Source organism: Archocentrus centrarchus, chromosome 1 (genome assembly GCF_007364275.1).
Source record: "Archocentrus centrarchus isolate MPI-CPG fArcCen1 chromosome 1, fArcCen1, whole genome shotgun sequence".
Lineage (NCBI taxonomy): Eukaryota > Metazoa > Chordata > Actinopteri > Cichliformes > Cichlidae > Archocentrus > Archocentrus centrarchus.
The window spans coordinates 5,941,703-5,969,488 of NC_044346.1; the positions used below are offsets into that span (position 1 = coordinate 5,941,703).

The 27,786-nt window shown below is 40.0% G+C and overlaps 1 protein-coding gene across 1 annotated transcript in view; it reads left to right on the top strand.

Annotated features, from left to right (window-relative positions):
* The first annotated feature begins 200 nt into the window (after positions 1-200).
* mfng (MFNG O-fucosylpeptide 3-beta-N-acetylglucosaminyltransferase) overlaps positions 201-27,786 on the top strand; it is a 29,970-nt gene continuing 2,384 nt past the window's right edge. The window contains exons 1-7 of the mRNA XM_030733395.1: positions 201-945; positions 10,178-10,223; positions 11,681-11,783; positions 16,502-16,655; positions 24,039-24,124; positions 25,620-25,785; positions 25,861-25,945. Coding sequence (XP_030589255.1) covers positions 556-945; positions 10,178-10,223; positions 11,681-11,783; positions 16,502-16,655; positions 24,039-24,124; positions 25,620-25,785; positions 25,861-25,945 — 1,030 coding nt within the window. The 5' untranslated portion in view covers positions 201-555. The remainder of the gene's footprint in view (positions 946-10,177; positions 10,224-11,680; positions 11,784-16,501; positions 16,656-24,038; positions 24,125-25,619; positions 25,786-25,860; positions 25,946-27,786) is intronic.

A 27,786-nucleotide genomic window follows, 5' to 3' on the forward strand; every position in this document is an offset into this window, starting at 1 on the left:
CAAAAATCAAAGTAAATGTATAAAGAACGAGATATTCAGTGTGTTTTGTCCGCTATTATATGATGCATGCTTATGCTCCTATTCTCAGATTGTAACCGGATGTGTGCGTTATCATGCTCACTGTTGTGCTTTATTTTGACAGCGGTGGCAGGAAATTTCATTGTTTCATCTAGTTTGACAGTAGAGACAGCGCAGAGCCGCACATGCAAAGTCAAATATATCTTTGAGTTTTTTTATTTATTTATTTTTTTTACATAAAGTGAGAGGAAATACGTCTTTTTGCCGACGAGTTCACAGCCGACAAAGTTTTAGATCCTGATCGACTTTATGACTGACATGAGTGATATTTAAGCTGCACTCGTGAGAATTATGAGTTAATTATGCTATTCAGGAACTGTGACGAAATCATTAAAAAGGAGGAAGAAGAAGAAGAAGTGATGGTGCACCCGCTACGAAATTAACCCAGAACCCGACTAAAAAATGACGCTGATTTTAAATAAGAGGACACATTTTAAATGACTTCCAGTCTTTGATGAACTTCTCTGTTATTTTACCATGCGTAACAGATGGATACGCCGGAGGTTGCTTGTCTTGATTTTTACTTTCTTCATCATTCTCTACGTGGATTTTCAGCTACAAACCAGCAGCATTCCCAAACTCACCGTGGTTCACCATCCATCAACCGGTGCGCTCCACCACCGGTCCATCCAGCAGGATGCCTCTTCGGCCAAGGACGCGCAGAACCCGACTAAAAATACCAGAAGCAGTGGCGAAACTATATTTGCTCATGGAAACGAAGGGCACTCGGTGTCTGAGGTCGCACATGTCAGCCAGCCGAAACTAAAGCTGGAGGACATCTACATAGCTGTGAAAACCACCGGCAGGTTCCACAGAACGCGCCTCGCGCTTCTTTTGGAGACCTGGATCTCCAGAACCAAAGCGCACGTGAGTGTCTGTCTGTTATATCTGCCTTCTTACACTTCTCATCACACAGTAGCTGCTGATCCAATTAAACGGCCACCAGTAAAAACATAGGCTGAAACATCCCGTCCCATCGTCCCGAACTTTTTATTCTTAGGTTCTTACGCAATCAAAGGAAACTGATGACCCAAAACCGGTGAACAAAACAACGAGAGGACTGACGAACTTAAATGTGCGTGTACTGTAATCATACACTGGCAGAACCGAGTGAGGATTTTAGTGGTTAGAGGTAAAGCCGGAGCTCATCAGTTTTAGTCAGTATTTCATACAAATATTTCATAAAAAAGTAAACATGTGACCCCTCAGACCATGTGCTGGAAGCCTAAAGACGAAGTGAAAACATTCACTTCCTTTCTGCTCTGGAGCCGCAGGTCTCATGGCTCATAAAGTTAAATTTAGTTTATATTATATTTTATTTATCAGTGTACTAGTGGAACAAGTGTCTTACACCCCCAACAAACAAACAAACAAACAAACAAACAAACAAACAAACAAACAAACAAACAAACAAACAAACAAACAAACAAACAAACAAACCAGTTGTATTTTGGTTTTCCAGTCTGGCCAGTTTGTATCTCATGTCATGCCTGTGTAAGGGTTTAGTTTAGTATGTTAACTGTGGTGTCTTGTGCTGGGCTTTTGTGAGGTAGCATAAAGTAACAAACCTGTTGAAAAGCCTGGCCTTTGTGGTACTGGGTATTGGGCTTAAAAGTGTTTTGCTACAGAGCATCCAGGATTTTGCACATACAGCACTGCTGGTACTTGTGGTGCAGAATCTCAAACAGATGTGGTGGATTTCCTTCCCATCTTTTTCCCTCATCCAAGTGATTTCTTTTGCTTTAGTTACAGGCACATTGCCTCACTTTCCTCTCAGTAATGCTCTGTCCAGCTATATATATATTTGTGGCAGTAATGCCCCCCCCCCCCCCCAACAAAATAAACAAACAAAAAAAGAAAAACACAAAAACTTTATCATCTATATCTTATAGTTCAATGTCATCAGTCTGCAGATGGTTGGTTTGTTTGAACCTGGCCTTTAAAATCAGACCTTGGTGAATCTCTGGAAACCAAAAATTGACTTTGACAGCACTGATACACAGACGCAGCACAGGGATCACTCAGGAAGGAGCAGTGAGCAATTTTACTATTTAGAATTTCAGAAGACTTCTGTTTAAATACGTGCATACACTGAATACAGTGGTGCCATTTAATTCCACATCGTGCTTCTTCAAACAGAGTTCCTTTCCTTCTTTACACCCGATGAAAGAGTTGAGGAAACACATTTCTGTTAGTGCAGAAAGACTTTTTAAAGACGCGTTGGCCTAAATAAAAGGCTCGAATCTACGAGCGAAAGAGGATGATCTCTCCCCATTTACTCTTCCTCTTTCTCACTGCAAATGCAACACAGACAATTTCATTAGCTTTGTCAGTGCTTGCACACACACACACTGTTTATATATATATATATATATATATATATATATATATATATATATATATATATATATATATATATATATATATATATCTGTGCATGTCTGCAGCCACACAGTGACACAAAGATGCAACTACAGACCCCACAGTAGAAGAGAACACACACACATGCATACACAGGAAGCTGTGCAGGCAGGTTGTCTCAGCCGAGGGGAAGCAGCCGTTGTGTAGTGACTCCGTTAACAATACTAAAACGGAAGCTAGTCATAGAACAGGAAGTGGAGAGGCTGATTGCAGAACAGAATGAACCTGATACTCACGCACACACACACACACACACACACACACACACACACACACACACACACACACGCACGCACACACACACGTGCACGCACACACAGGGTGAAAAGTCAACCAGCTTGGCAGCGGCTTCCACAATATATTGAAGTTAATCCGCTTAGAGCTGGATGCGGACAGAAACTGTCCCTGTGACAGCAGCTTGTTGGAGGCCCTAGAACTGTAAATATATAGTGATAATCTCTAATATGATCTTGGCCCCCATCCAACTGTGGAGCTTCAAAATCAAATTCTATCACATCCTGCAGCACCAAGATCAGAATTAATGAGTGGAAACACATTTAAGTGGACAGAGCGATGGCTAACATTTTTAATAGCTGAGGAAGATCATTGGAGGAAAGGTAACAGAGGAACATCAATCTACAGTGATGCTAGCAGCTCACTGGTGGCAAAACCCTTCTAGAAGCAAGTCTTGCCATTTGGTAGCCATTCTATTAACAATATATTATATTAAAAATGCTATAATGCTAACATTTACAAATTAGCACAAAACACAAAGTACAGCTGAGGGTGGAGGGGATGTAACACGCTTTGAAATGAAGTATTGGGAAAGTTAGAAATTTGGCCTCACGGTGCCATAGAGGACAAGTGAGGAGGATTAAGATCATTAAAATTCAACGTCTGTGAACCAAGAATATCTGCAGGCCTTAAACATTCTGTGGGTATCCCTCCAGTAGATGCTGAGATATCTCACATTAAAAGGTGAGAACTTTGATCTGCAGTGGTGCAAAGGGAAAAGTTAGAGCTCCTCAGGACTTCAAGGCAGGACGTCAAAGAGTTCTCAAATAGTTATAACACTGTGTAAAAAGCAAATAGTGCAGAGTGATGATTTGCACATTGAATAAAATTCCTGCATTTAACAAAACTATCATTTATTAATTTCTTTTTTATTGTTAAATATATTCTCATTTTGGATTTGATGCCAGCAAAGACAGAGACACAGTATGTTACTGCATCCACAAACAGAAATTAAGCTCATGTATTAACAAGAGCGAAATACACTGCTGCCTTCTACCTGTCCAAAGAGGACCGTCCAGCTTATTATCAGCACATACAGAAGTGCCCCCCTCCCACCCCCCAAAATTTATATACAATTCATAGGTGTAGGAGCAACATGCTGCCATCCAGATGTTGTTTTCAGTGAAGGCAATGATATGTATCCAAAGTAAACGTGTCCTGGTACTGAACTGACCTGCAGATCTTACAGTTAAGATCTGTCAACATTTGGAGGATCATGAATCAAAAAATGCAACCAAGAATGCCCCAAACTACAAAAAAAAAAAAATCATATTCCCAAACTCCTGGGATGTAACACAATGGGAAATGTGTCCCTGTCTTTTCATTTTTGAAATATGTCAAATAGAAATGAGCATTTTTAACATTTGATATGTTGTCCTTCTATTATTTCTACTAAATAAAGAGTTTGCTTTCTAATTGCCAGCTGCATTCCCCAAATGTTTCTGACATGTTTTTTTTTAGCTGTCGGTATTTTGGAGTTCAGGCTCCTCCGTCTGTACCGCTGTTGGTCTGATGTGCCTGGCCTCAGAGGAGCAGGCAGTTATTTGTTGAATGTGAAAGGTCATCGCGAGCTGTAATGCTTCTGTCAATACAAGTCAGTTTGAGGTTTAAAGTGCTTAAAGCTCCAAGTTGTCAGTCAATTTAACTGCATTTTATTTCATTAAATAATTTCACATTTCTTTTTTTTTTTTTTTTAAACTTTTTAAAATTTTACGCAAATTAGTTTAAATCCTTTCAGGTCTTTTGTTATAATTCATAATGAAGAAACATATGAAAGTGAAAACTGATACAAGATAGAGAAAAATAAATAATAGAACAATCACAGAGCTTTATTTTCCCTGGCAGATTAAGCCAGAATTTAAATGTCTGTTTAAATATTGGATCACAAACATATTTCCACATTGAGTGCTTTTTTTGTTAAACATCATCAAATCCACACCAATATACAAAAGGTAATTAATTATGCTGTAATGCATACACAGTGCTGCAATGTAAATCACCGGTATTTCACTTCACTACTCAGAATTGATTATTGCGATTACATTTATAGTATGCCTTTAATTTTGTACATAAAAATGAATCCACTGATAAAATAATGTGATCTGTGACTCAGGTTGTGCACTTTTTTTAATGGCAATATATTCTTCTTTTTAATATTTCAGTTAACTTGTCAAAATGTTACTACGCACACATCAAGTGTAAAGCTGCGTCCACACAGGAAGTGAGCAGCAGCGATGTTGCGCCTGCAGAACATTTTATTGCTTAACTAAACGGCCTCAATAACATGTGACTCAAAGTGACGACAGGCAAAATATCAACTGGCAATGCAAACTGAGTGGATCCTCAGTTAAGTTTCTCTCACTGAAGCAACTACCAATGAGAACCCAGGATGCCATCGATTGACACACGACAAGGTAGTAACCAGAGCCTGGAATGACCAACTGTGAACTGCAAAGTGAACAATGAGCAAATCGCTCCCTGTGTGGACGGAGTGTAAGGATTAGAGATCTAAAGTTAGTAGCCTAGCTTGGCACAAGGACTGGAATCAGGATCTATGTGCAAATGTGCACCTCCAATACCAGCACTTCAAATATATCTCATATGCTATTATTGGCCTGAGAGGAACTTACATATTACTTGATGAACAACAACACACCCATCCACCCACTGCTTAAGTGCTCTGTGTCCACACTGCATTACAGTGGCACCTAAACTCTGGGACGCTATGTCTCCTGGAAGTTTTTTGGTATGAAATTGTTGCTGCGTGTGGCATAAATATTAATTTTATGCAACAATTGATGTTAGATTTTGAATGCTAGCTGTTTGACCCTGTGCCTTTATGCTAAACTAAACTGTCTGTTAGCCCATACTGACACATGCTAATGAAAGTGGTATGTCTTGAAGTCAGTTTCCTTGCATGTAAACCATGTTGCTTGGACACTAGTATAATGGATTGCTAAGTAAATAACATGATGTGAATGGCAGTGAAAAGTCTACATGGTCAGAATCATGTGGTTACTAGAGCTTGACCAGCTGGTTTCATGTCTTAATGTATTCCTAATTTAGTTAGTTTGTTTCTGACTTTATTTGCACTTATTTGCACAGCTTCGTTCCAGGCGAAACACCATTTCGCTTCTGTTGCTGTTCATAACTGCAGAAATGACAAAGAAGCTTGAATATCTTGATTAACCTTTATTATTTGCAAACACCGACCTATCACAGATATATCTGTATTGAAATATGTTGTCTGATATGGTGGTATGAAAACTTCAAAGGATCTAATGCAGGGATCCTCAAATCCAGGCCTCGAGGTCCGGTGTCCTGCAGGTTTTAGATGTGTCGCTGCTTCAATACACCTGAGTCAAATATAGAAGTCATTAGCAGGACTCTGGAGAACTTGACTGCATACTGAGGAGGTAATTCAGCCATTTGATTCAGGTGTGTTGGATCAGGGACACATCTAAAACCTGCAGGACACCGGCCTTCGAGGCCTGGATTTGAGGATCCCTGATCTAATGCAAAAGAAGCATCATGTGATTTAAGAATGGCGTCATCATGTACACAATTATGGACAAAAGTATTGACCCACCGCTTAATCTTTGAATTCAGGTGTTTTTAATCCGATTGCCATAGGTGTATAAAATTAAGCACCTGGCCATGCAGTCTGCCTTCACAAACATTTGAGTGCACTGAGTTCGAGCGTGGCACTGTAATAGGATATAATAGGACGAAGACAGTTCATAATATTATCCTAGATATTCCACCATCAGCTGTCATTAGTTTTATTGCAGAGTGGAAACATTTTGCCACAAAGTGGCAGACCACAAATTTTATGTGCATAGTGTATGAAAGTGGCCATCGCTCTGCTGGCTCAGTAACTGCAGCGATCCAAACCTCCTCTGGCATTAACATCAGGACAAACGCTCTGCGCCGGGAGCCTCATGGCTGGGATTTTTAAGGCTGAGCTCTGAGCACACACAGCATCACACTAATAGATGATGGCTTGGCATCAAACAGTGATTTCTTATAAAGTCTTTAACTTGGCTGTTAGTTAATAAGAAATGAAAATTTTCCAGTCATTTAATTAAAAAAAAAAAAACTCAAGCATACTGCGTGAATGTATACTGTATGTTTTTTTTTATTTCCTAAACGCTGTTATTGGTATCAGCATCAGTTGGGCTACAAAAATGACAGAACCATTATTTTCTCCACTCTCAACAAAGTTCCCTTCAAAGCTTCTCAGAATCTCACAGTTGAACACAGCGAGGATCCAGGTGTCTGATTTGAAAGCCATCCTCATATACTCATCATACTACAAAGGAATCACTGAAATATTGATCAGGGCTCTTATTAAGATGTATTGCAGTCATTTTCTGTTATGGGGTAGCACAAATCTTACTTAATAGCCCTTTAACAGTGTGCAAAACAAGTTGAGATTTATGCATTCTTGCCTGACCTCAGCGAAACGTCCCTGCAAACTCTGTTTACGAGCCGCTCATACCCCACGCTGTGTCATTTTAGTTCCTCGTCCCAGGCTGGCTGATTTCAGTGCAGGTGCTTTAGCCTGAGTTATGACCAGAGGAGAGGAAACTAATTGTAATGGCAAATTTTTCTCGAGAGGATTTAGTGGCGTAGGTGGTGGTGGTTGTCGTGGTGATAGTGGAAGGGAGGATTGACCCAGGTATCTCATTACTCCTCCTTCTCCTGCTTCAGTGATGGAGCGATGACAGGGAGGGGATGGAAAAGAAAAAAAAAAAAAGGTTGAAATAGGCCTTTGGGAGAACTAGCGAGGGAGGGAAGAGCTCCAGCTGTATTAAAATGACCAAAGTGATGATTTAGAGGCTGTTTGATGTCACTTCAAGGCAGGGAGAGAGAGGGCGAGAAAGATAGAGAATAATATGATTTGATTGATGGAGCAGGATGCTATAATAAAACTGCGTACTTAAGAATAGATGAAGCCTTTCTCTTTGAATGCAGCTGGAGACTCACTTTAATGTAAACATAGACAAAAACGCACATAATCACAGCCAGTAAAACTGTCACACAGTGGGCCTATACATTTTTAAACACACACTTATCACAAATTAACATCGGGGGGACAGTTCCCTGAAAGCTTATGTGACATTATCAGCTGCAGGTTCAGTTACTGGATTTACTGACTGTCTCAGAGCTACCCTCACTTCTCATGCCTGATGCCAAACCTCCAAGAAGGCAACAACTCTAGCCTCAGCAACGAGACTTTATTAACCCGCGGGCAATGTCAGGATTGCCTTGTCCACCTTTTACATGCAGTCTATAGGCACGCCCTTTGATTATCAGTCTTTTTTGAGACATTAACTCCCTGCAATGTGAGTATCTAAGCAGGTTTTTATCCCATACTGCTTCCTTCACACCTGAAAGGACCTACTGACATAAAGCATTCTGATGCCCTTACTGCCCTTGCACTACATTGCTAATCCCACCCTTAACCCAAAGCTACACAAAAGCAGAAGTTAAAGGAGCACACGAGTCTGGGTGTGACAGTAGATCTGCTGCCATCTGTTGACCTTGAACAGAGTTTTCAGTCACATGTTCATTTGTCTTCAGTCTCCTGCACGTCTTTCTCTCACTGGTGTTTGTGAAATCTCGCTGTCACCAGATCAAATAACACATGTTTAGCTTTTTTAAAAACTGCAAACCTGGGTTTATTTATGTAATCCCATCATGTAATCCAGGGGTTACAGTTATTAGCAGGTCCTGCCTGTCCGGGCTCAGCTCTTACTGCATGTCTTTCATACATCCTACACCCACACGTAGACACATGTATGCTGACACGTGCTTTCATACACTTAGAATCTCTCTGTGGTGGAAGCTCATATGTCCAAAGTTTCCAGTAGTAAGATCAAGATTGTACAGATAATTCCTACCAGCCAACGGGTCAGGCTTCATACATCTTCATGCACTTGGATTACTGGCTGTACAAATGTTAGTGGAGCTGCAATCTACATATTGCTACACCTCCTTTTCTGTATCATGAGAAAGTGTGATAGAGAAATGATGGAAGCAGCGGTGATGTATGAGAAAAGCCTGCAACCCTACAGCTAAACTGGCTGCAGGTGTGAATGGTTGTGTCTCTGTATGTTAGCCCTGTGACAGACTGACGACCTGTCCAGGGTGTACCCATCTCTCACTCACTGACAGCTGGGGTAGGCTCCAGCTCCACCACGACCTTGAATTGGATTAGAAGTAGTAAATGGATGGATAATAGTAATAATTATTAGTAGTATTCAGTTTAAAGATGTGTGCTTCTATTTTTTAAAACCATCATTTGCTCATACGCACGGCCTAGGGCAGTTCTGTAAATTTGTTTATAGAGTATGAGCAAATTTATCTCATCTAACAGGTGATTTGTCGCTGTCTGCATTTTTTTTAGTGCCTTACAGGCACAGAAAGTTGAACAAATTGTATTGTTCAGCCTGATGGGCTGTGGAGATAGAGTGTGACTCTAGGGTTTCCTGTTCAAACCCATTAGTGAAAACGTCCTCAGTCTCCGTGGCTCATGCACCATACAGATTAGAATCTTTTCAGTTAAGTTTCGACGAGATGAGGTTAATGCAGAATGCCGGCCATTTATGGATTTTCTGAGATTCCCAGAATGTGAGTTTTACAGTGGGAAAAAAAAAAGATGATTCTTAATTTTTTTTTTTTAAGGCAGTCAGCAGATACTTTGTATTTAGGCCTCATGATTAACACATTATTAGAATCATCACATGTGATGCCATGTTTTGGTAACAGACTTGGATACGGTGACTGTTGTTGTGAACTGGCTCTATATAAATAAAAATGAATTGAATATTGAATTTGAAATATCCTTAAGGGGCAAAAGGCAAAAAAAGCTGAACATTTTCACACCACCAGATGTCAGTATTGTCCAGCTATCTATCTATCTATCTATCTATCTATCTATCTATCTATCTATCTATCTATCTATCTATCTATCTATCTATCTATCTATCTATCTATCTATCTATCTATCTATCTATCTATCTATCTATCTATCTATCTATCTATCTATCTATCTTTGCCAAAGAACAAACTGAGGCAGCAGTGTCGTGATTCTCTGACCACTATGGACAACATATGTGTGTGTGTGTGTGCTGTGTCTGTGTATAATGACTCATTGTTTTAGCTCGGAGGAGGGAACCTTGTTTTTGTCACGTTGTATTGGCTCCATCAAATTGATCCCATTGATCCTCGTGAGTATATGATGTTTGTGTTCTTGCTCTTTAATGAGAGTGCTTTCAGGGCGATCTGTTACAGATGTTGAGAAGAAGACAGATGTAGCCTAATCGAAGCTCATGTTTTTAATTCCCTTTTTTCCTTTTTCTTTTTTTTTGTTGCATAGACATTCATTTTCACAGACACAGAGGATGCAGACCTGAGTTCAGAAGGTAAGCAGCAATCTTGACTCTCATTAAAAAACTAAAAGTATGTGGACACATACAAATGTTTCGGTCTTTTATTCATTATGTGGGCTGTTTTTCTCAGTTCCAATAAAGGAACATCTTGGATAGATGCTGCAGCACACAGCCTTATGCATGGAAGATCCTTTTCTGTTTCAACATGACAATGCCACAGCACACAAAGACATCACCATGGAAGTCAGGGAGACTTCAAATCCTGGCTTGTACACAGGAATGAGATGAAGTGACCCATAAGTCTTACCTCAGGCTTTGTTTGGCATAGGATAACGGGGCAGCTGCCTTAGGCATCACCAGTTGAAATATTTTGCTATTGCTCCTGAGCGGCTCTTTAAAGTCTGCCATTTACATCCAGTGTCAAACCCACTGCCCACACTGTGGTAAACAGCTGATACTAAAAGGAGACTGCAGGCAGACTGTTAAAGGACACTTGACCAATGATCTGCAACGTGAATTTAAGTTAAAGTAAAAAATTTTGATATTTGTAGAGCAGCAATAAATTCAGATGCACCCAGATGTTATGAGATTCACCACTGATGAATGTAGTCTAAGTTTTTAACAGTCCTCACAGGAGCTGAAGTTGCCTTTGTTGCTTTGAGCTGTTTGTAGGACTCTTTTTTTTCCCCTAAGAGCTTCATAGAGTTATCTACAGTAGCAGGATGAATATGAGCGCACCCATACAGAGAGAGGGGCATGCATTTACTCATGTGGCACAACAGCAGTAACTTCATTAATTATTTATTCGTAAATATTAAACCCTAAACCACAGAGATGACCCTGGCTTGTTGTGACAACTTTGCATTCTAGCATTGCACACATTCTGCCTGCAATGATGCTTCTATTTCCATCTGGCCTCTCATTTCCAGTCTGTTTCGCCGAGTAAAATGACAACTGGGCAATTGAGACACAGACTGCAAGCCAGACCTCATCACCCTTCATCAGTGACTGTTTTATTTATTTATTTATTTTACAAATGCTCTTGTGTGTAAATGGCAGCATATCCTTTCAATCTGGGTCCAAAATAATGTGAAATGAAAAGTGGAGGCTGTTAAAGCTGTAGACTCATGCAATTAGTTTCATGAATTCAGCAGTCATATTTGTTTCATTTATTTTTGGTTATGTCAGTTTTTTTTTTTTTGGTCTTATTTGTTTCCTCACACACTCTCTATCAGACACTTGTTCTGTATTGAATTTATTTTCCTTTCCTTTGTTGGCACTTCCCTCCCTTCTCTCTTTCCCTTTGTTTTCTAATATCACTTATTAATCTGACAGCATTGATCAGGCAACAGAACAGATGGCAAAATAATGCACAGTGCAAAAATGATATAATCATCAATACACGCAACCACACACAACATCCAGTAACATAACTAAAACCCAAATCTCACCCCCTGGTCTCTTTCTCGTCTCTCTTTCTCTCTGCTCAGGTTATAACATGGTGGTAACAGGCTGCCAGTCAGACCACAGTCAGCAGGCTCTGTCCTGCAAGATGTCTGCAGAGTACGACGGTTTCATGGCCTCAAACAAGAGGTGAGCCAGATTACGGTTTGTCTAACACGCTGCCTGCACCGGCTTTAAAGATCAGATTAAGATTGCAAACTTTAATGATCACCATGGGGAAATCAGACTGTTACAGCAGCACGCAGTGCAGCGAGAAATCAAAGAGGTAAATTATCTTCCAGGGCTACAGAGGCATATATGGAGGTGAGAATTATTACAGCCACACTTATTACAATGGTAATCTTTGAAGACTTTTTTTTTAATAGGAATGTATTGACCATAACTGGTACATTAATAGATCATTTTAAGTACTAGTGCTGTTCACTATTGTCAAATTCATAACTCACAGGAAAGGTGTGAGTTTTTTTATGCATTTAAAGGAGTAGTATGTTTTTCTTAGAGTGCTGCTGTTTACCTATATCAATATAAATACTATTAAAAATATTAATAAGATTAAGTTCAGAGGTCAGACCTGTGTAAGAATTCTTGGAGTCCTCTTTGAAAGAGGAGGAATATCTCTTTTTTGGTTCCTTCTTTTCCTCCATCTGCTGTTTTAAATTAATGCGTCTTCTCATCCATTCATCTGTGGCTTTCCCCCTCTGCACCAAATTCTCCTTCAGGGTGCTAATTGATTGCAGGAGCCTGGAAATTTCCCCACGCTCCTGGCTTCTTTCATTATCCATGTCCTTTTGCGCCTGGAGTACTGATGTAGTCTCTCTGTGCTCAGCCAGGAGACGGCACTGACCCTCCCCTCAAAGATTGTCTTTGGCCTTGTAGTGTTCTATGAATGTGGGCCAGTACAGCCTTACACCTGCTGTGCTCAGCCTGTCTGGGCCTCCTTTCTCTTGTTGGGTTCAACACTAAGAATGTTTTTTGGTTGTTTAACTTTTTGGGGGGACAAATCTGTATCTGTCTGAGTTCTGTGAAAAAGTTTGCAGTCTCCTGTTTGGCCTCGTCATTTTGTGTTGCCAGCAGATCTCTAAACTGTTCGGTCTTGTTAAATGAGGCAGGCTTTTTATTCTCTATGCAGATAAGCTTAGCACAAAAGTAAGGAAATTTGTGTTTGATTATTTCTTTGCTTCTTGGCAATAAATTCTTATAGTGTTGGGGAGCTTGTTTATTTCCCCTTAAACGATGCCACATTTAACCCAAATCAAGCACCTGATTGTCAGCACCTGGGGTGCCATAAGCTCAAAACAAGAGTCGGTAGCAGAATAAGCTGTTTGGCATCGACAGAGAAGATTTGGCAGGTTTTTCATGGGCACAGCCCACATACTCAACTCTGCTGCTCAACCCACAGATGCATTTTGCTTACAGATGTGGCTCCCCACCCCTCACTCGTGTCCTCAGCAGAATACACGTCAAGTTTGAAGGTGATATTGAGATAGATGGAAAACTGACAAACAGATATAGAGAAATGGCTCAGTTAGTTAGATAAATGTATGAACACAGTCTGTAATGGCAAACATCATTAGATGAATGTGCAGTCAATAGCTGCCAAACTAATTATTCACTCACCATCACTTCTGAGACAAATTAACCGTGCGCTGGGTTGCTGCAGCTCGAACCTTTACTCAGACAGCTTTGGGCCTCCTCTGTGTTCACTGAGCTTATTTGAACCACCCTCGTCTCTGACAGCTAACCATAACACTTTTTAACTGGGGGCGCTAAGGCAAAAGTAAAATAATACAATCTGTACTTAATGAACGCCAAAATGAAGATGATGTATGATCCCCTGCAGCCTCGTCTGCATCTTTTCCAATTTCATGCTTTGTCTCTAACACTGCATTAGCACGCCGCGCAGGCTACCCTTGTGTCAGTGCTGTATTTATTAGCTGTTTGTGTTTGCATAGTCACAGAAGAAGAAAGAAACAAGGTGAAAATATTACCAAGAAACTTCAGTTTTTTTATTAGCAACTTGAATATGCATGCGACAACACTGCATCACTCTGCTGTACAATATAAAGTATTGATTATACTGTTGATACTGTTCAATGGAAAAATGAATGAAACTTAACAGCTTGTGTTTGGTGGGGGGTGACTAAGGCGTTCACTACAGTGTTGTTATTAGAATGCCAATGAAAATGCTTTCACATTGGTTCCAAGGCACATTTACAAACCTCCCCAGCTTCACTCGAGTCCCGCTCAAGAGGAAAAGCGAGGATGTCTGGTTTGGAAGGAAGCCTTTTCTGTTGTTGGGCAGCAATTAGGATGGCAGAGGAAACAAGGCAGCACTTGAGTTTGGTACCAGCAGCTTTGTAATTTGGACTCTGATGTTGCAGCACGAGCCTGTTTGGTTTGGAATGAGGCTCTGACATCATGTCCAGTCATTAAGATGGCAGAGGAAAAAAAAAAAAATCAAACAGCTCGATCACTCACAGAGAAATTCATGCTATGAGGACATAAACAAATCTAGATGAAAAAAAAAAGCTTCTAAAAGGGAGCAGATCTATGATAAAAAAAAAAATCAGATATTTTGTGACAGTATCACATAGAAATGATCCACCAAGTTAAAAGTAGTCTATGTATTGTATAAAATATGTAACTCATATGTTCATCATTAACAAAAAGATTATGTTTACTCTGAAAGGAACATGATATCTGGCTCCATAGGCCATGTTGAGGCACAACAACATCCTTCTCATGATGCCTGAGAGCAGAAGCTTGGGCAGGTATTTTAAGAACCCTATCAAAATAAATGGGGAAAGACTCATGACTTTAATTCTAATAGTAAATGGGACATAAAAATACTTCAAGTAATCTGCTGAAAAACACTGCTTAAATAAATTGGCGACTCTGCCTAAAAAAAAGGTTTGAAAAGCTTTTTCCTCCTTCATGTCATACTTTATTAATGTCTCAATCAAGAGTGCCGACGCAGTCGATGTCTCTGGCTTCCTACCAGAGCCCTGAACAAACTCCACGCTAATTCACATTATGGACATAATAAAGCAAGAAAAGCAATAAGTACCTTCACCTACATATTTGCTGCATTAAGAGTGTGCCTTCCAGCATGCAGCTGTGAACGTCAGCAAGACACGAGTATCAGCAAATCAACGTGATGGCTTTCAGTTTGATTTTGCTCTTGGGGGAGATTTCTCTTCTGGATTCTTTGAAAGCTACATTAATGTTTCTGTTCACAATGTACATTCATGTGAAAAAGAAAGTTTTTTTACATGACGCTATGCAGTCCAGTAAAAAACACCCCATAATTCAGGTGCTCGTAGAACCACTTTTAGCAGCAGTAACCTGAAGTAATCATTTTCTCTGTGACTTTGTCAGTCTCTCACAACAATCTGGAGGAATTTTGATTTAGTTCATTGAGGTTTGATGGCATTCGCTGATGCACAGCATTTCAGTTGGGTTGAAGTCTGGACTTTGACTGGACCTTGATTCTTTTCTTTTTCAGCCATTCTCTTGTAGAATTTTTTGGGATGCTTGGGACAATTGTCCTGTTACAGATTCTAATTTCATGTAAGATTTAGCTGTTGGACAGATGGCCTCAGATCTGTCCAACAGTATACTTTGGTATACAGAGGAGTTCGTGGTCGACTCAGTGACTGCAAGGTGCCCAGATCCTGTGGCTGCAAAATAAGCCCAAATTATCACCCCTCCATCACTCTACATGGCAATTGGTACGAGGTGTTTGTCCTCATATGCTATGTGTGGTTTAATGGACATTATGTTCAATGGACATTATTCCAGAAGTCTTGTGTTTAGTTCAGGTGGAGACGGTCCAGTTTGCTGGGACGTCCACTCCTGGTAAGATTGGCATCTGTCTCAAATGTTTTCCATTTGTGAATAATTTTTCTCACTGTAGAAATTATGGACTTCAAATTGTTTGGACATGGTCTTTTAACCCTTCCCAGACTGATGGGAAGCAACAGCTGCTTCTCTAAGATCGTTGCTAATGTCCTTCTTCCTGAGCATTGTGTTAACGTGCTCCAGACCAGCAAACTGCTAAACCATCTTTTACAGAAGTGAACACACTTGCTGATAATCAATTAATCAGGTGCATTTGATCATCAGCACCTGGCTGCTACTTCCACTCTTAAATCCCTAAGTGCACCCTCACTTCTTAGTTTTTCACAGGACTGCACAGAATCTTGTGAAAACATCCTTTTTCACACACGGCTGTACCTTGTAAACTGTGATATGAGTAGTTTACAGACTGCTGTGACTCCAGGTGTTGTTCCTCTCCGTTCTCTCACCTGATCTCATGAATTTAATAGTCACATTTACAAGTTGGTGAGACTGTTAAAAGACTACATGCTGAGTCAGGCTCTGGGTCTGTGTTTGGTGGTTACTTGAGGTAAAGCCTATTAGAGTGATGTCTATAAACACAAACAGCAGGAGATGGACTCATACAAATGCTTTTCTGTCCCTGCTGTAAACTATGTGGATAAGTGGCTGTCAATTCTCTATTTAGATGAAATATCTGGCACTGGCTATATATATATATATATATATATATATATATATATATATATATATTCTACCATTGATCACACTTTTCCCCATGGTTTGAAGAATTCCACTCCCCCTTCCAGTGAGCATAAGATTTCATTTTCTGTTGGAGGAGTGGACCAGCAAGAAGAAAATTAGTCTTCAGATTTTTTTTTTTATTTGCCTGATTGCTAATGTCGGCAGGAGAAATGGAGCGAAGCTGGGAAAACTGTTATTATAAACCAAGCACCAGAGTTACATTTTAACTGGATATTTTTTTCTTTCTTGCCCCGGTTGCTCCTCAGGTGGTTTTGTCATGTGGACGATGATAACTACGTAAACCCGGAGGCTCTCCTCTCCCTTCTCTCAGCCTTCACCCAGGAAGGTGACATCTACGTGGGTAAACCGAGCCTGGATAAGCCCATCACTGCTCATGAACTGCTGGAGGGCAACAGAACGGTACCAGACCATTCATGAGCTTTAAGTTTCTTGGCAGAGTCAATCTCAGCACTCACATGCTGAAGGCACGCTCTGCACTGCACACTGAAGAAAAAGTACATGAGGCAAAATAATACAAAAGGTGAAAAAAACATGTTTGGTTTGATTCTAGTTACTTGGTCAGTACATTTATCTCATTTTAAAGACTGAAACTGGCCATCAGACCAAAAGAATGACAGCAGCACATTGAAACTCTGAACTGAATTTTAATAATGTGGGCTGATAATTCATTACTGCAGGATGACCCTCCACAGATTTATATTTTCTTGCAGCGCAGCCTTCTGAGATTCTTTATCTTTCTCCATCTTGAATTCCTTCTCTTCTCCTTTGTTTTCATTGTTTACTTATTTACTGTTATGTCACTGGCTCGCTCCTTTTATTGAATCAAGCCTACAGTTTCTCTCTTTTATGCTTTCTTAGTCCCTGGATTCTTTTTCTTTCCTTCTCCCCTCGTTTCATTCTGTCCTTTTTTCTTTTCTGTTTTGTAGCGATAGTAAGCAGCTTCTCCTTGAAAGGTAATTGCTTCAACTAACTCCCACAGAGTGACCAACTCTTTTGTGCCTTTTTTTCAACCAGGAATATTTACAATTTGAACCTCACTGGAAACAGTTTTTGGATCAAATTCAAGAAATCACACATTAACAAGTTTAATCAGGCCATCCTTATTGCTATTCAGATGCAATAAACAGATTAAATGCAGGGTTTCTTCAAGTTTTACTATTACAAGCTCAAGCCGAGCCACTGTTAGTCCAAAGCGCAGGGAATTTTTATATTCATTTGTTCGATTTTTAAAAATCTTTTTAGACAAAAGCTGGGTCTGTGTCCCTCCGTGTTAGCCCTGCGACAGACTGGCGACCTGTCCAGGGTTTACCCCGCCTCTCAGCCATGGCAGCTGGGATAGGCTCCAGCACCCCCCCCCCCCCCCCCCCCCAAATCCATAATTGGATAAGTGGAAGAAATGGATGGATGGATAGACAAAAGCTATAACCATTAAGATAGCTAATGCATCTTATTATCCTACTGTTCCCGTTAACTGGCTTTACTCATTAGAAAGGGTATCATAAAACTAAAGGGAAGTTTAAAACAGAGATTGTTATGAATGTTATGACTTATTAGGAATTTTACCAGCTGATATCTGTCCGCTCATGAACACTAATTAAGGCTACGCTAATCTTAGCTGTATATGAAGCTATGAATGATAGCTTCACAGAACATTTCCTGATGGCATTCAGGTCTCTTGTGTGATGGCCGTGTGCACATTTGGGTGTGATATAACCTGTGGACAGTGGATGTGCTTGTTTTTTCATTCGTTTAATATTTTTCCCCGAAAATGACATGAATCAAATCCGGGAAAAGACATGCCATTTCCCGGGAATCCTGGGAAAAAGTTTTTTTATTATTTTTTAAAATTTTTAATTAGGAGGCCTTCTGTAGCCTGTGTCGGGCTTAACCTATTTTGATATTGTAGAGGTAGCTTTCCAGCTATGTCCTGTTATGCCCAGTAGGGGGCAACGTTGGCTTGATTAATACAATAAAACCTACATCTCGACATTCGAGTGCTCGAGCTATGCGGTGTTGTATCGTTCCTCAACACTCCCTTAACAATATAATTCGAATATTCCTGCATTGTACATGGAATTATAACAAGCTATTTTACAATTGCTGGTGCAAAAAAATACGGTTCATCTCCACACAGCATTGATAAAGGATCAGCGACTTGCACTGTCCACAATGCACACCGTTCCACCAGTGGAACGCTGTAATAGTCATTGAAAAGTTAACTACCGTACTACACTATAACATGACATAACACAGGGCCTTGAGTAATGCACTACGACTTGATCATTGCCATTCTGGCAACAGCAAATTTATAACGCTGTGTCTGAGGGTTAAAGTAGGTTCGTTGTGAATGTCTTTTGAAAAACTGGCCAATCCTTATAGCCTAAAAAATATACATTTACTCAACTCCATTTAAAAGCGAAATATGTTAAAGTAATCTATTTCATGATACTTTCTTCACACATTAGGCCCACATCCTAATTCATGATTGTTAGTAAGCAGCTGCAAACGAGGAAAAGAAACACTCGACGTTAAACAGATATTTCTTTATTGTTCAGGGCAGGCATATTTTATAGGCTATATAATGCAATATAATAATATATAATAATATAAAATTATATATACAAAATACCTTAGGCTAAACACATTGCCTACGATTTCAACAAATTAAAGAGGAGAAAAGTACAACTTTTCTTTTCTTTCTTTTCTTTCGCGCGACTTTTTTTCCCGGTTTCCCGTCTTGACGTTCCCGGGAAACGGTAAATGGTTCTGATCGCATTTCCCGGGAATCCCGGATCCCGGGATTAAACCCTAGTTCTTACTCAAAGTGGGAATAAACTCCTGGTGTCTCAGTCTGGATTCCTCATGTGTGCAGAGATGCACATAAGCTGTCCCACTGTTCAGTATGAGCCAACGCACAATTAGTGATACAGCAGGTAGTTAGCACTACGTAATCAAGTGCGACATTAAATCTTGAAATTTCAGCTGAATTAATGCTAACTCATTTTGTTTCAGCTCAGTTCGATTAGTAGATTAAATGTCAAATGTCACTGTTGCTGAGACTGATAAATGTCATGCATCAATGCATTAAACATCAGCTTTTTGTCTTTTTTTTAAAAATAATCTCGTTCATGCTCAGTAAACTTAGAGAATTAGAACACATTTAGAAAGGTTGTTATGGGCATACCTCTTACTACCGTGAAAATATTTTGTTTTTTATGTTAAATATATAATTTGCTGACCTCGTGCATGCCGGTGCTGTTGATTATAGTGTGCATACCGAATAAGTAACAGATTCATGTTTTATAAGATTTTTATGGAAAGGTTCAAATCAACATGGCAGTGAGAAGAAATGAAATATTACTGATGAAAAGGGAAGAGGCTGGGTCACCTCAAAGTGAAGGTTTCCAGTATCACCAGAGAAAACTAAAAAAAGGATGAATGGAAGCATCCAGTGTTTTCCTCCTTTTCGCAGAGCAAGTAAAAACAGCTGATACTAGAAGAGACTGTCCATGTCAAGAATTGCTGGAGTCTGTGTAGATTATTTAAAGTAGGGAGAGTTTGTTGTTTCATCCTTTAGATGATCATGATGATGATGGCCAAATGATGGCCAAAGCTACAAAATGTGAATATTCTCTTTTCTTATGGTTATCTTCCCTTTTCATTGCTTATACAATTCCCTGCTTTCCTCCTCCTCTCGTCTATCCATGTTAGATTTCTTCTTTCCCTTCTCTTTGATCTCTTGGTTTGCTGGTCTTCTGCAGCCACCATTAAACAGTAAAACAAAGCTGAAGTGTGTTCCTATCTGTTTTGTGTCAAAACGCAACCGAGTCAGGTTAACTGCTGCCTTTCAAATCCATACCATCCATTCTTTTTCTTCATTTCACTCTCCACTGCTGGAGGGACTCCCTGAGGTCAGTAGCTTCATCTCATGAATACACATGCAGCTATCCACATATGTGCGTACCAGAGTGTGCAGTACGCGTGTGGCTAAATGTGTGTGTGTTATTGAGTTACAGAATTAATGCAGCTATTGAGTTAAGAGCATCCTGACTCCAGCAAGCTCTCTGAATAGCGCGTCATACTCGATCTCTCTCTGCACTTCTCAGCTCTCTCCTCTCATTCTTTCTTGAAACGACTCTCTCCATCTCCCTCGTGTCACATTCTCTGCCCTGATTGCAGCCATTTGCAGGGAAAGAATAGATCTTTATTAATTTTTGCTTTGCTTTTCCTCTCCCTTCCCCTCCCTTCTTCCTTCCTTCTTCTGTTCTCTTTGGGGAAAACAAAAAGCGATGCTAGGCTCCTCTCTGTCTCCTCATTTTCTTACAATCGTGCTGCCTTTTTTTTTTTAATTTCCCGTCACGATTGTGAGCGGGCAAAGATAATGATAGGAGGAAGGGGGGGAAAAAGATGGAAAGGAGTGGGAAGGAATGGGAAGTTAAAAAAAGAAGAGGAAGAGGCAAATAATTGTAAAAAATGAAAGGAACGTCAGAAAGGAAAATAAGTTACATTGAAGATGTGCAGGAAGGGCTGCCTATTTAAAGAAAAAGGGAAGGAAACAAGAACAATGCAAAGGATTGACAAACATGACAAGGAATTCACAAAAGGATAAAGAGAGGAGGAAATTAAAGCAAATGAAAGGAAGAAACAGCAAGCAAATTTTTTTCACAGGGTTAAATTTTACAGGAAAATTAGTGAAGAATGAGGAAATAGGAGAAAAAGTGAAGGAAGGGGAAGGAATCTTACAAGCTTCCAATTAGTTGTGTAATTACAGCTCGCTCTACGAGTTAAACTCTTTATCCGCCTGCTGTGACAAACAGGAAAACAAGGCACCACATTTACACCGGAAAAAGATCAACTAAGCAATTTAAGCAACAGGAGAAAAAAAAAACACATTATTTGCTTGAGAAATGGCTCAGAGTTAGAAGATAAATATGTACTATTCATAACAGGCTGGAAATCAGAGTGATGAATCCATATCTGAAAGAAAAAAATATTAACACTTAAGTTCAGAGATAGAGGCACTTTCCCTCTTCTGATTTCTTCAGATATGTCACAGGCATCGTGTGTGTATGTGTGAATGCTAAATGGACTGGTTCTTATTTAGTGCTTCCGTACTATCACACTTAACATGTGTGTGTGTGTGAGATACTGGCAAATATTTATAATATTCACTGTGTATTTGTCTCGTATATTTCTGTGAACATAGATTTTGTTTGTTCTGCTTTTTCTGTTTTAAGGATTTGTTCTGTATTCCCAGATAAGGATGGTGATTTATTATGCTGTGTGTGTGTGTGTTCTATAAGAAACTGTAAGAGAAGTAAACACATCTCTAAAGATAAACCTAAACATACGTACCTGAAGCTTTAGGTAAATAGCTCTCTGCTTGAAGGTGGAATTCTCTTTCTGTGTATAACTATAATGAAGATTTGTCCACAGTACCAGTCAAGGTTTGAACACACCTTCACACATTCAGTGGTTTTTTAATTATTTAAAAATTTCTGCATTTAGATTAATGCTACAGTCATCCAAACTATGAAGAAATATGGAATTATTTAGTAAGCAAAAAAGTGTTAAACAACCAGAAAATATTTTATATTTTAGATTCTTCAAAGTCGGCACCTCTTGCTTTGATAACAGCGTTGGCATTTCCTCAGTCAGCTTATGAGGCAGTCACCTGGAACAGCTTTCAGTTACAGCTGCGCCTGTGAAGAGTTAATTTCTTGAATTTCTTGCCCTCTTAATGTGTTTGCGACCATCAGCTGTGCTGTGAAGAGGTAGAGTTGGTTTACAGTGAATAGCCCTATTTTAGTAATGTTCTAATCCATATTATGGCAAGAACTACTCAACTAAGTTAAGAAAAACAACAGTTCATCATTACTTTAAGAAATGTCAGTCAATCCAAAAATTTCAAGAACTTTGAAAGTCTCCTCAAGTCGCAGACCATCAAACATTATGATGAAACTGGCTCTCATCAGGACCGCCCCAGGAAAGGAAGACCAAGAGTTTCCTCTGTTGCACAGGATCAGTTCATCAGAGTTACCAGCCTCAGAAACCACAAGTTAGCAGCACCCCAGCTAAATGCTTCACAGAGTTCAAGCAGAACACACATCTTAACATCAACTGTTCAGAGATGACTGCGTGAAGTGGCAAAGAAGCCACTTCTGAGGAAGAACAACAAGAGGAAGAGAATGGCTTGGACCAAAGAACACAAGGAATGGACATTAGACCATTAAGAAATCTGTACTTTGGTCTGATGAGTCCAAATTTGAAATTTTTGGTTCAAAAGCACACTCAACCAGCATGACTACCACAGCATTCTGCAGCGACATGCCACCCCATCTGATTTGCGCTCAGTGGGACCATCATTTGTTTTTCAACCGGACAATGATCCCAAACACACCTCCAGGTTGTCTAAGGGCTATTTGACCAAGAAAGAGGGTGATGGAGTGTTGCGTCAGATGGCCTGGCCTCCACAATCACCTGATCTAAACTCAACTGAGATGGTTTGGGATGAGTTGAACCGCAGAGTGAAGGAAAAACAGTCAAGAAGTGTTCAGCATGTCTGGGAACTCCTTCAAGACTGTTGGAAAACTATTTCAGGTGATTACCTCATGAAGCTGACTGAGAGAATGCCAAGAGTGTGCAAAGCTGTAATCAAAGCAAAACTTTAAAGAATCTAAACTCTAAACCATATTTTGGTTTGTTTTGTTTTCTCTCGGGGATATTTGAGTGTGCATGGGAGTTTGCCCATCTAGTCTACATTTGCTTTGTGGACTTGGAGAAGGCATTTGACCGCGTCCCTCGGGGTATCCTGCAGGAGGTCCTGTGGGAGCATGGGGTGTCTGGCACGTTGTTGCAGGCCATTCAGTCCCTGTACAACTGCAGCGAGTGCTTGGTCCGTATAGGCGGCAATACGTCGGACTCGTTTCCTGTGGGTGTTGGACTTCACCAGGGCTGCTGCTCCTCCACACTGAGAGGAGCCAGTTGAGGTGGCTCAGGCATCTGAGTAGGATGCCTCCTGGGCGCCTCTTGGGTGAGGTGTTCCAAGCATATCCTACTGGGAGGAGGCCCTGGGGTAGACCCAGGACACACTGGAGAGATTATATCTCTCAGCTGGCCTGGGAATGCCTTGGTGTCCCTTTGGATGAGCTGGGAGAGGGAAGTCTGGGCTTCTCTGCTTAGGCTGCTGCCCCCGTGACCCGGCGCCGGATAAGCGGAAGAAAATTGATGGATGGTTTGTTTAACACTTTTAAGTTTACTACATGATTCCTTATGTGTTCCTTCATAGTCTGGATGACTTCAGTATTAATTTACACTGTAGGAAAAAAAAAACCATTGAATGAGAAGGTGTGTCCAAACTTTTGACCGGTACTGTACATATTTTAATTCATTGATTCAAAACACATAAAATGTGTTTCAAATATCCTTTTTGTGGAAATAGCATCTACAGTGAGTTTGAAGCCTCTAAATGGGACCTTTTTCATGACTCACATTTCACAGCCAGAGTTGCACCTTCTGCACAGCACGTGGTACTTTACAATGATTAATAACTGCAAGTTACCAGAGCAGGAATAACGCAGTGCTTCAGTGACTGTTCTGTGTAATGCATTGTCAGATGGTGTTGCAGCAAAAGCCTCTTTGTTTCCTTTTTTGTGTGATTTTTGCTGGAACACTGAAACATTAGCATTTATTCTCACACAATGCCCAGTGCAGTCTTTATTAGTTTGTGATTGTGTATATACAGTACTGTGCCTAATAATATTTCTATGTGTTGTCTATCAGAGGGAGGTGCGGTTTTGGTTTGCAACAGGTGGAGCAGGTTTCTGTCTGAGTCGAAGACTGGCAGAAAAGATGTCTCCATGGGCCAGGTATTTATAATGTGTGTGTGTGTGTGTGTGTGTGTGTGTGTGTGTGGTGTGTGTGTGTGTGTGTGTGTTCAGTCTGTCACTGTGAGGAGAAGGGCACGGTCTGTCACTTTTACAATATAAACTGGATTTGGAACAACATATGCTGCCAGCTGGAGGATGTATTTTTTAAGACCTTCCTTATTTTAGCAAGACAATGCCAAACCACTTTTTATGTAATATATTTTACCACAGTATGGCTCCACAGAGAAAGAGCCTGGGTGCTAAAGTAGCCTGCCTGCAGTCCAAAACTGTCACCCATGATTTAGTCAGTTATGAAGCTAAAAAATATGAAAAAAGCTCCAAACTGTTGGACTGCTGAAGTCTTAAATGCCCACGCAACAAAGCCTCCAGTTCTGAGAAGTGAATCCAGTACTAAACTGTCTAAAATGTGCATTCTTTCTAATGACCAGCAGGGGGCGACTCCTCTGGTTGCACATCCATTTATATACAAATATAGAAAAATGACCCTATGTTCTGCTCACTTGATTTATGACCTCAGTTAATATTTTACTGGCTACTATGTTTCTTGTTACTACTGTATTACTGCTTCATGTTTTTGGTTTCTCAAATCCACCCCTTGGTTGTAATATTTAGTTAAAAAAATAAAGATAAAAACTTGGTGGTGGCCAAAGTACTCAGCATGAGACTTCACAGTGGCACATCACCAATCACTGGATGATGTCACAGTGGCTGTGCCCATCTTTTATGTACAGTCTGTGTTAAAACCAACAGACATGAAGCTTGCTTGGAATGAAGCAGACGATCTGTCACATATGGCATATTATTTAATTTAACTTCACATTATATGCTAGATCCTTAGTGATATGACTAAGGCTGTGATTTGAGAGCCAAAAAAGTCTAAAACCATTTCATTCTCCAGCTTTTTTCGCCGAAAAACAAATTCAGAATAAAAAATATAGCAAAATGCAAATGTCAAACATAGAAACAAATGGGATTTCCTGACTTCTTGCATTAAGGTTGTTGCTTTGCTGTCTAGTCAACACTGGAATGCACAAATTAAGTACAAAGAGAGATTTTCTTTTGCAGCTGCATTAACAAGTAACATGACTTTGATCAAAACATAAAGCCGACTAAATAATGAAAACGATGAATCACCAGTCTAAAGTAGATTTCAGGTCTCTGTGCATTTGTATTTATACTTCTCTCAAAGAGCTGAGACTAATGGCTGCCCAGGGGTATGGGTAGAGGCAGAGGTAGAGAATCAATCCAAAAAAATTATAGTTCTTTGGAAAAGGTCAGCAGTAAAATATGCACAGTAAATAGTTAATGGGCCCGACCATGCAAAATCGCTAACATCTTTTTGGATCAAGTTGGACAGTTTAAGGTGCAAACTTTCTCCCACAATAAATCTAAATACACTCTCTATTATGTAGGAATATATTGAAAAACAAACAAACAAATTATTTATTTGGGGTTTCTTCTGTGTGTATTTCAGTGGCTCCCAGTTTGTGAAAACATCGGCTAAGATCCGTCTTCCTGATGACTGCACCGTGGGCTTCATTGTGGAGAAGAGACTGGGAATCTCCATGGTCCACTGTCCCTTATTTCACTCGCACCTGGAAAACCTGCTGCTCATCAGCCAGAGAAGCATACCACAGCAGGTAGTATTGGGCATATTCATACACAGACATCCATGCAGATGCACTTCTTCTTACTGCGTGTTTTTTCCTCTGCAGGTGACACTGAGCTATGGGATATTTGAGAACAAGATGAACAGCATTGAGGTAAAAGGGAGCTTCTCGAAGGAGGATGACCCTCCAGGTTTGTTTCTCACTTCATTCATTGTAAATGAGGAGTCGTGAGCAACATGTCCTTGCTTACATCAGTGTGTTTAGTGTTCCATTGGCTCAATCTGCACGTGAATGACATAAAATAATCACATGTCTCTTTAAGACTGATGGATCAAACTCTAATGATAAAAACAACATCAGTTTGTGGGGTTTTTAATAAAAAATGGGATTATGCGACATTTTACAGATGCTATTTTTTGATGACTGACTGTGGGGAAAATCACACGCCAACAGCTTATAATATTCACCTCCTGAATGCCATACAATGGTTTGACTGTCATTGTGATCCCAGAGGACAACAGATGTTATTAAATTCAATAAAAAAAAACATAATTCACTCAAATAACTTCAAATTTATTTAATCAGGAAAAAGCATAGTATTGAACAGCCCCTATTATTTTCAGATCATTTGATGAATAAAAAAGATATTTTGATGGCAGCAGATTTCATTTGGGGTCAAAGATGACCCCAGGACATTATGAGGGCATGATGGCAACTATGATTCAAACAGTAGGATTATGTTCAAATTAGAGAAGTGTGACTAGTATCCCTCAAACCACTGGAGGCCATAGAAGGGGACAAAAACAAGCATAAAAATCCAGGTCCAGGTACTGGAGGTCCAGATACTTTGACATGCAGACCAGAAGAGCCAGGGATCAAACCACCAGCCTTCTGATTAGTAGGTGTCCTGCTCTACCTCCTGAACCACTGAATCTGTCACTTATTTGGTCAACTGGGAACAGATTAAAGGAGGTTGAAGACTGAGCCCCCAAAGACACCATGGATCAAGGGCTTGCATTTTGAATTATGGTTCCCAGGGGCAACAATGTTTTCTCTCAGTTTAAAATTGTTCCATAAACAATTTCAGTTTAGGCTTATATACCTCTGATTTGGATTTACTGTGTGTCTTTAATGATAAGATTCTTATTTACTAAAACATTTGCTTTAGAAATCCCAGCTCTGTCTTTTTTTTATCTCACACGATCTTACGTTAAGGCATGACAACCCTCTAGCTCCAGTTGATCTTGTTCTATCTTCACTCAGAGATAAAAGCAATTTGATGTAACATAATGGAACAACAGATGTGTTTGTCTTTCCCAGTCTTTCTCATCCTCAGCTGTAAGAACATATCACCGCAAATGCTTCACAGTGGCATTTCCATTTGCTCTCATCCTCTGGTTTAACACACAGTTGTCTCCAACCTCCCTGCAGCCTTGAAGGCGTAGGTCACAGGTCCATCTGTCTGTTCAAAATGTTGAACTTTTTTTTCATGCTTTGTTACTCCAGGTCAATCTTAGGTTGAGCCAATGTAAAAAAAAATAAAAATAATATAAATTCTTCAAATATTTGAATTTTACTTTTGCAACTTGCAGATGACCATTTCTGCTCACCGAGAAACCCACAACCTCTTGCCCGCCACCATTTTTGAATGCAAGATGATTGCACAGGTTGTCTGGTGGGACGCAACCTGTCTCCAAACAATTGTGGTTCAACTCGGACTGACTGCAGTCCCACTCAGGCAGACTGGCAAAGGTTTCCAATTAACTGCCATCAAATTTACAAATGCAGACAGATTGCCGTCACGATGCAGTCAATCTGAGGCAGTCTGCACTGACGAGTGCAACTTGTCTGCAACGCAACTCTTTGTGATAGGTGGCTCAACTTAACTGGCTGCCAATTGCTTTTATTTTGGTTATATTCCTATATAAAAGCAAAGCTGTTGACCTCCTCTGTCATTTTGCAGATAAATTGCCACCCTGCAGCAATTATGTCACCGTTTGTGTAGGAATTTCGGAACTTCTGTTTAACCTT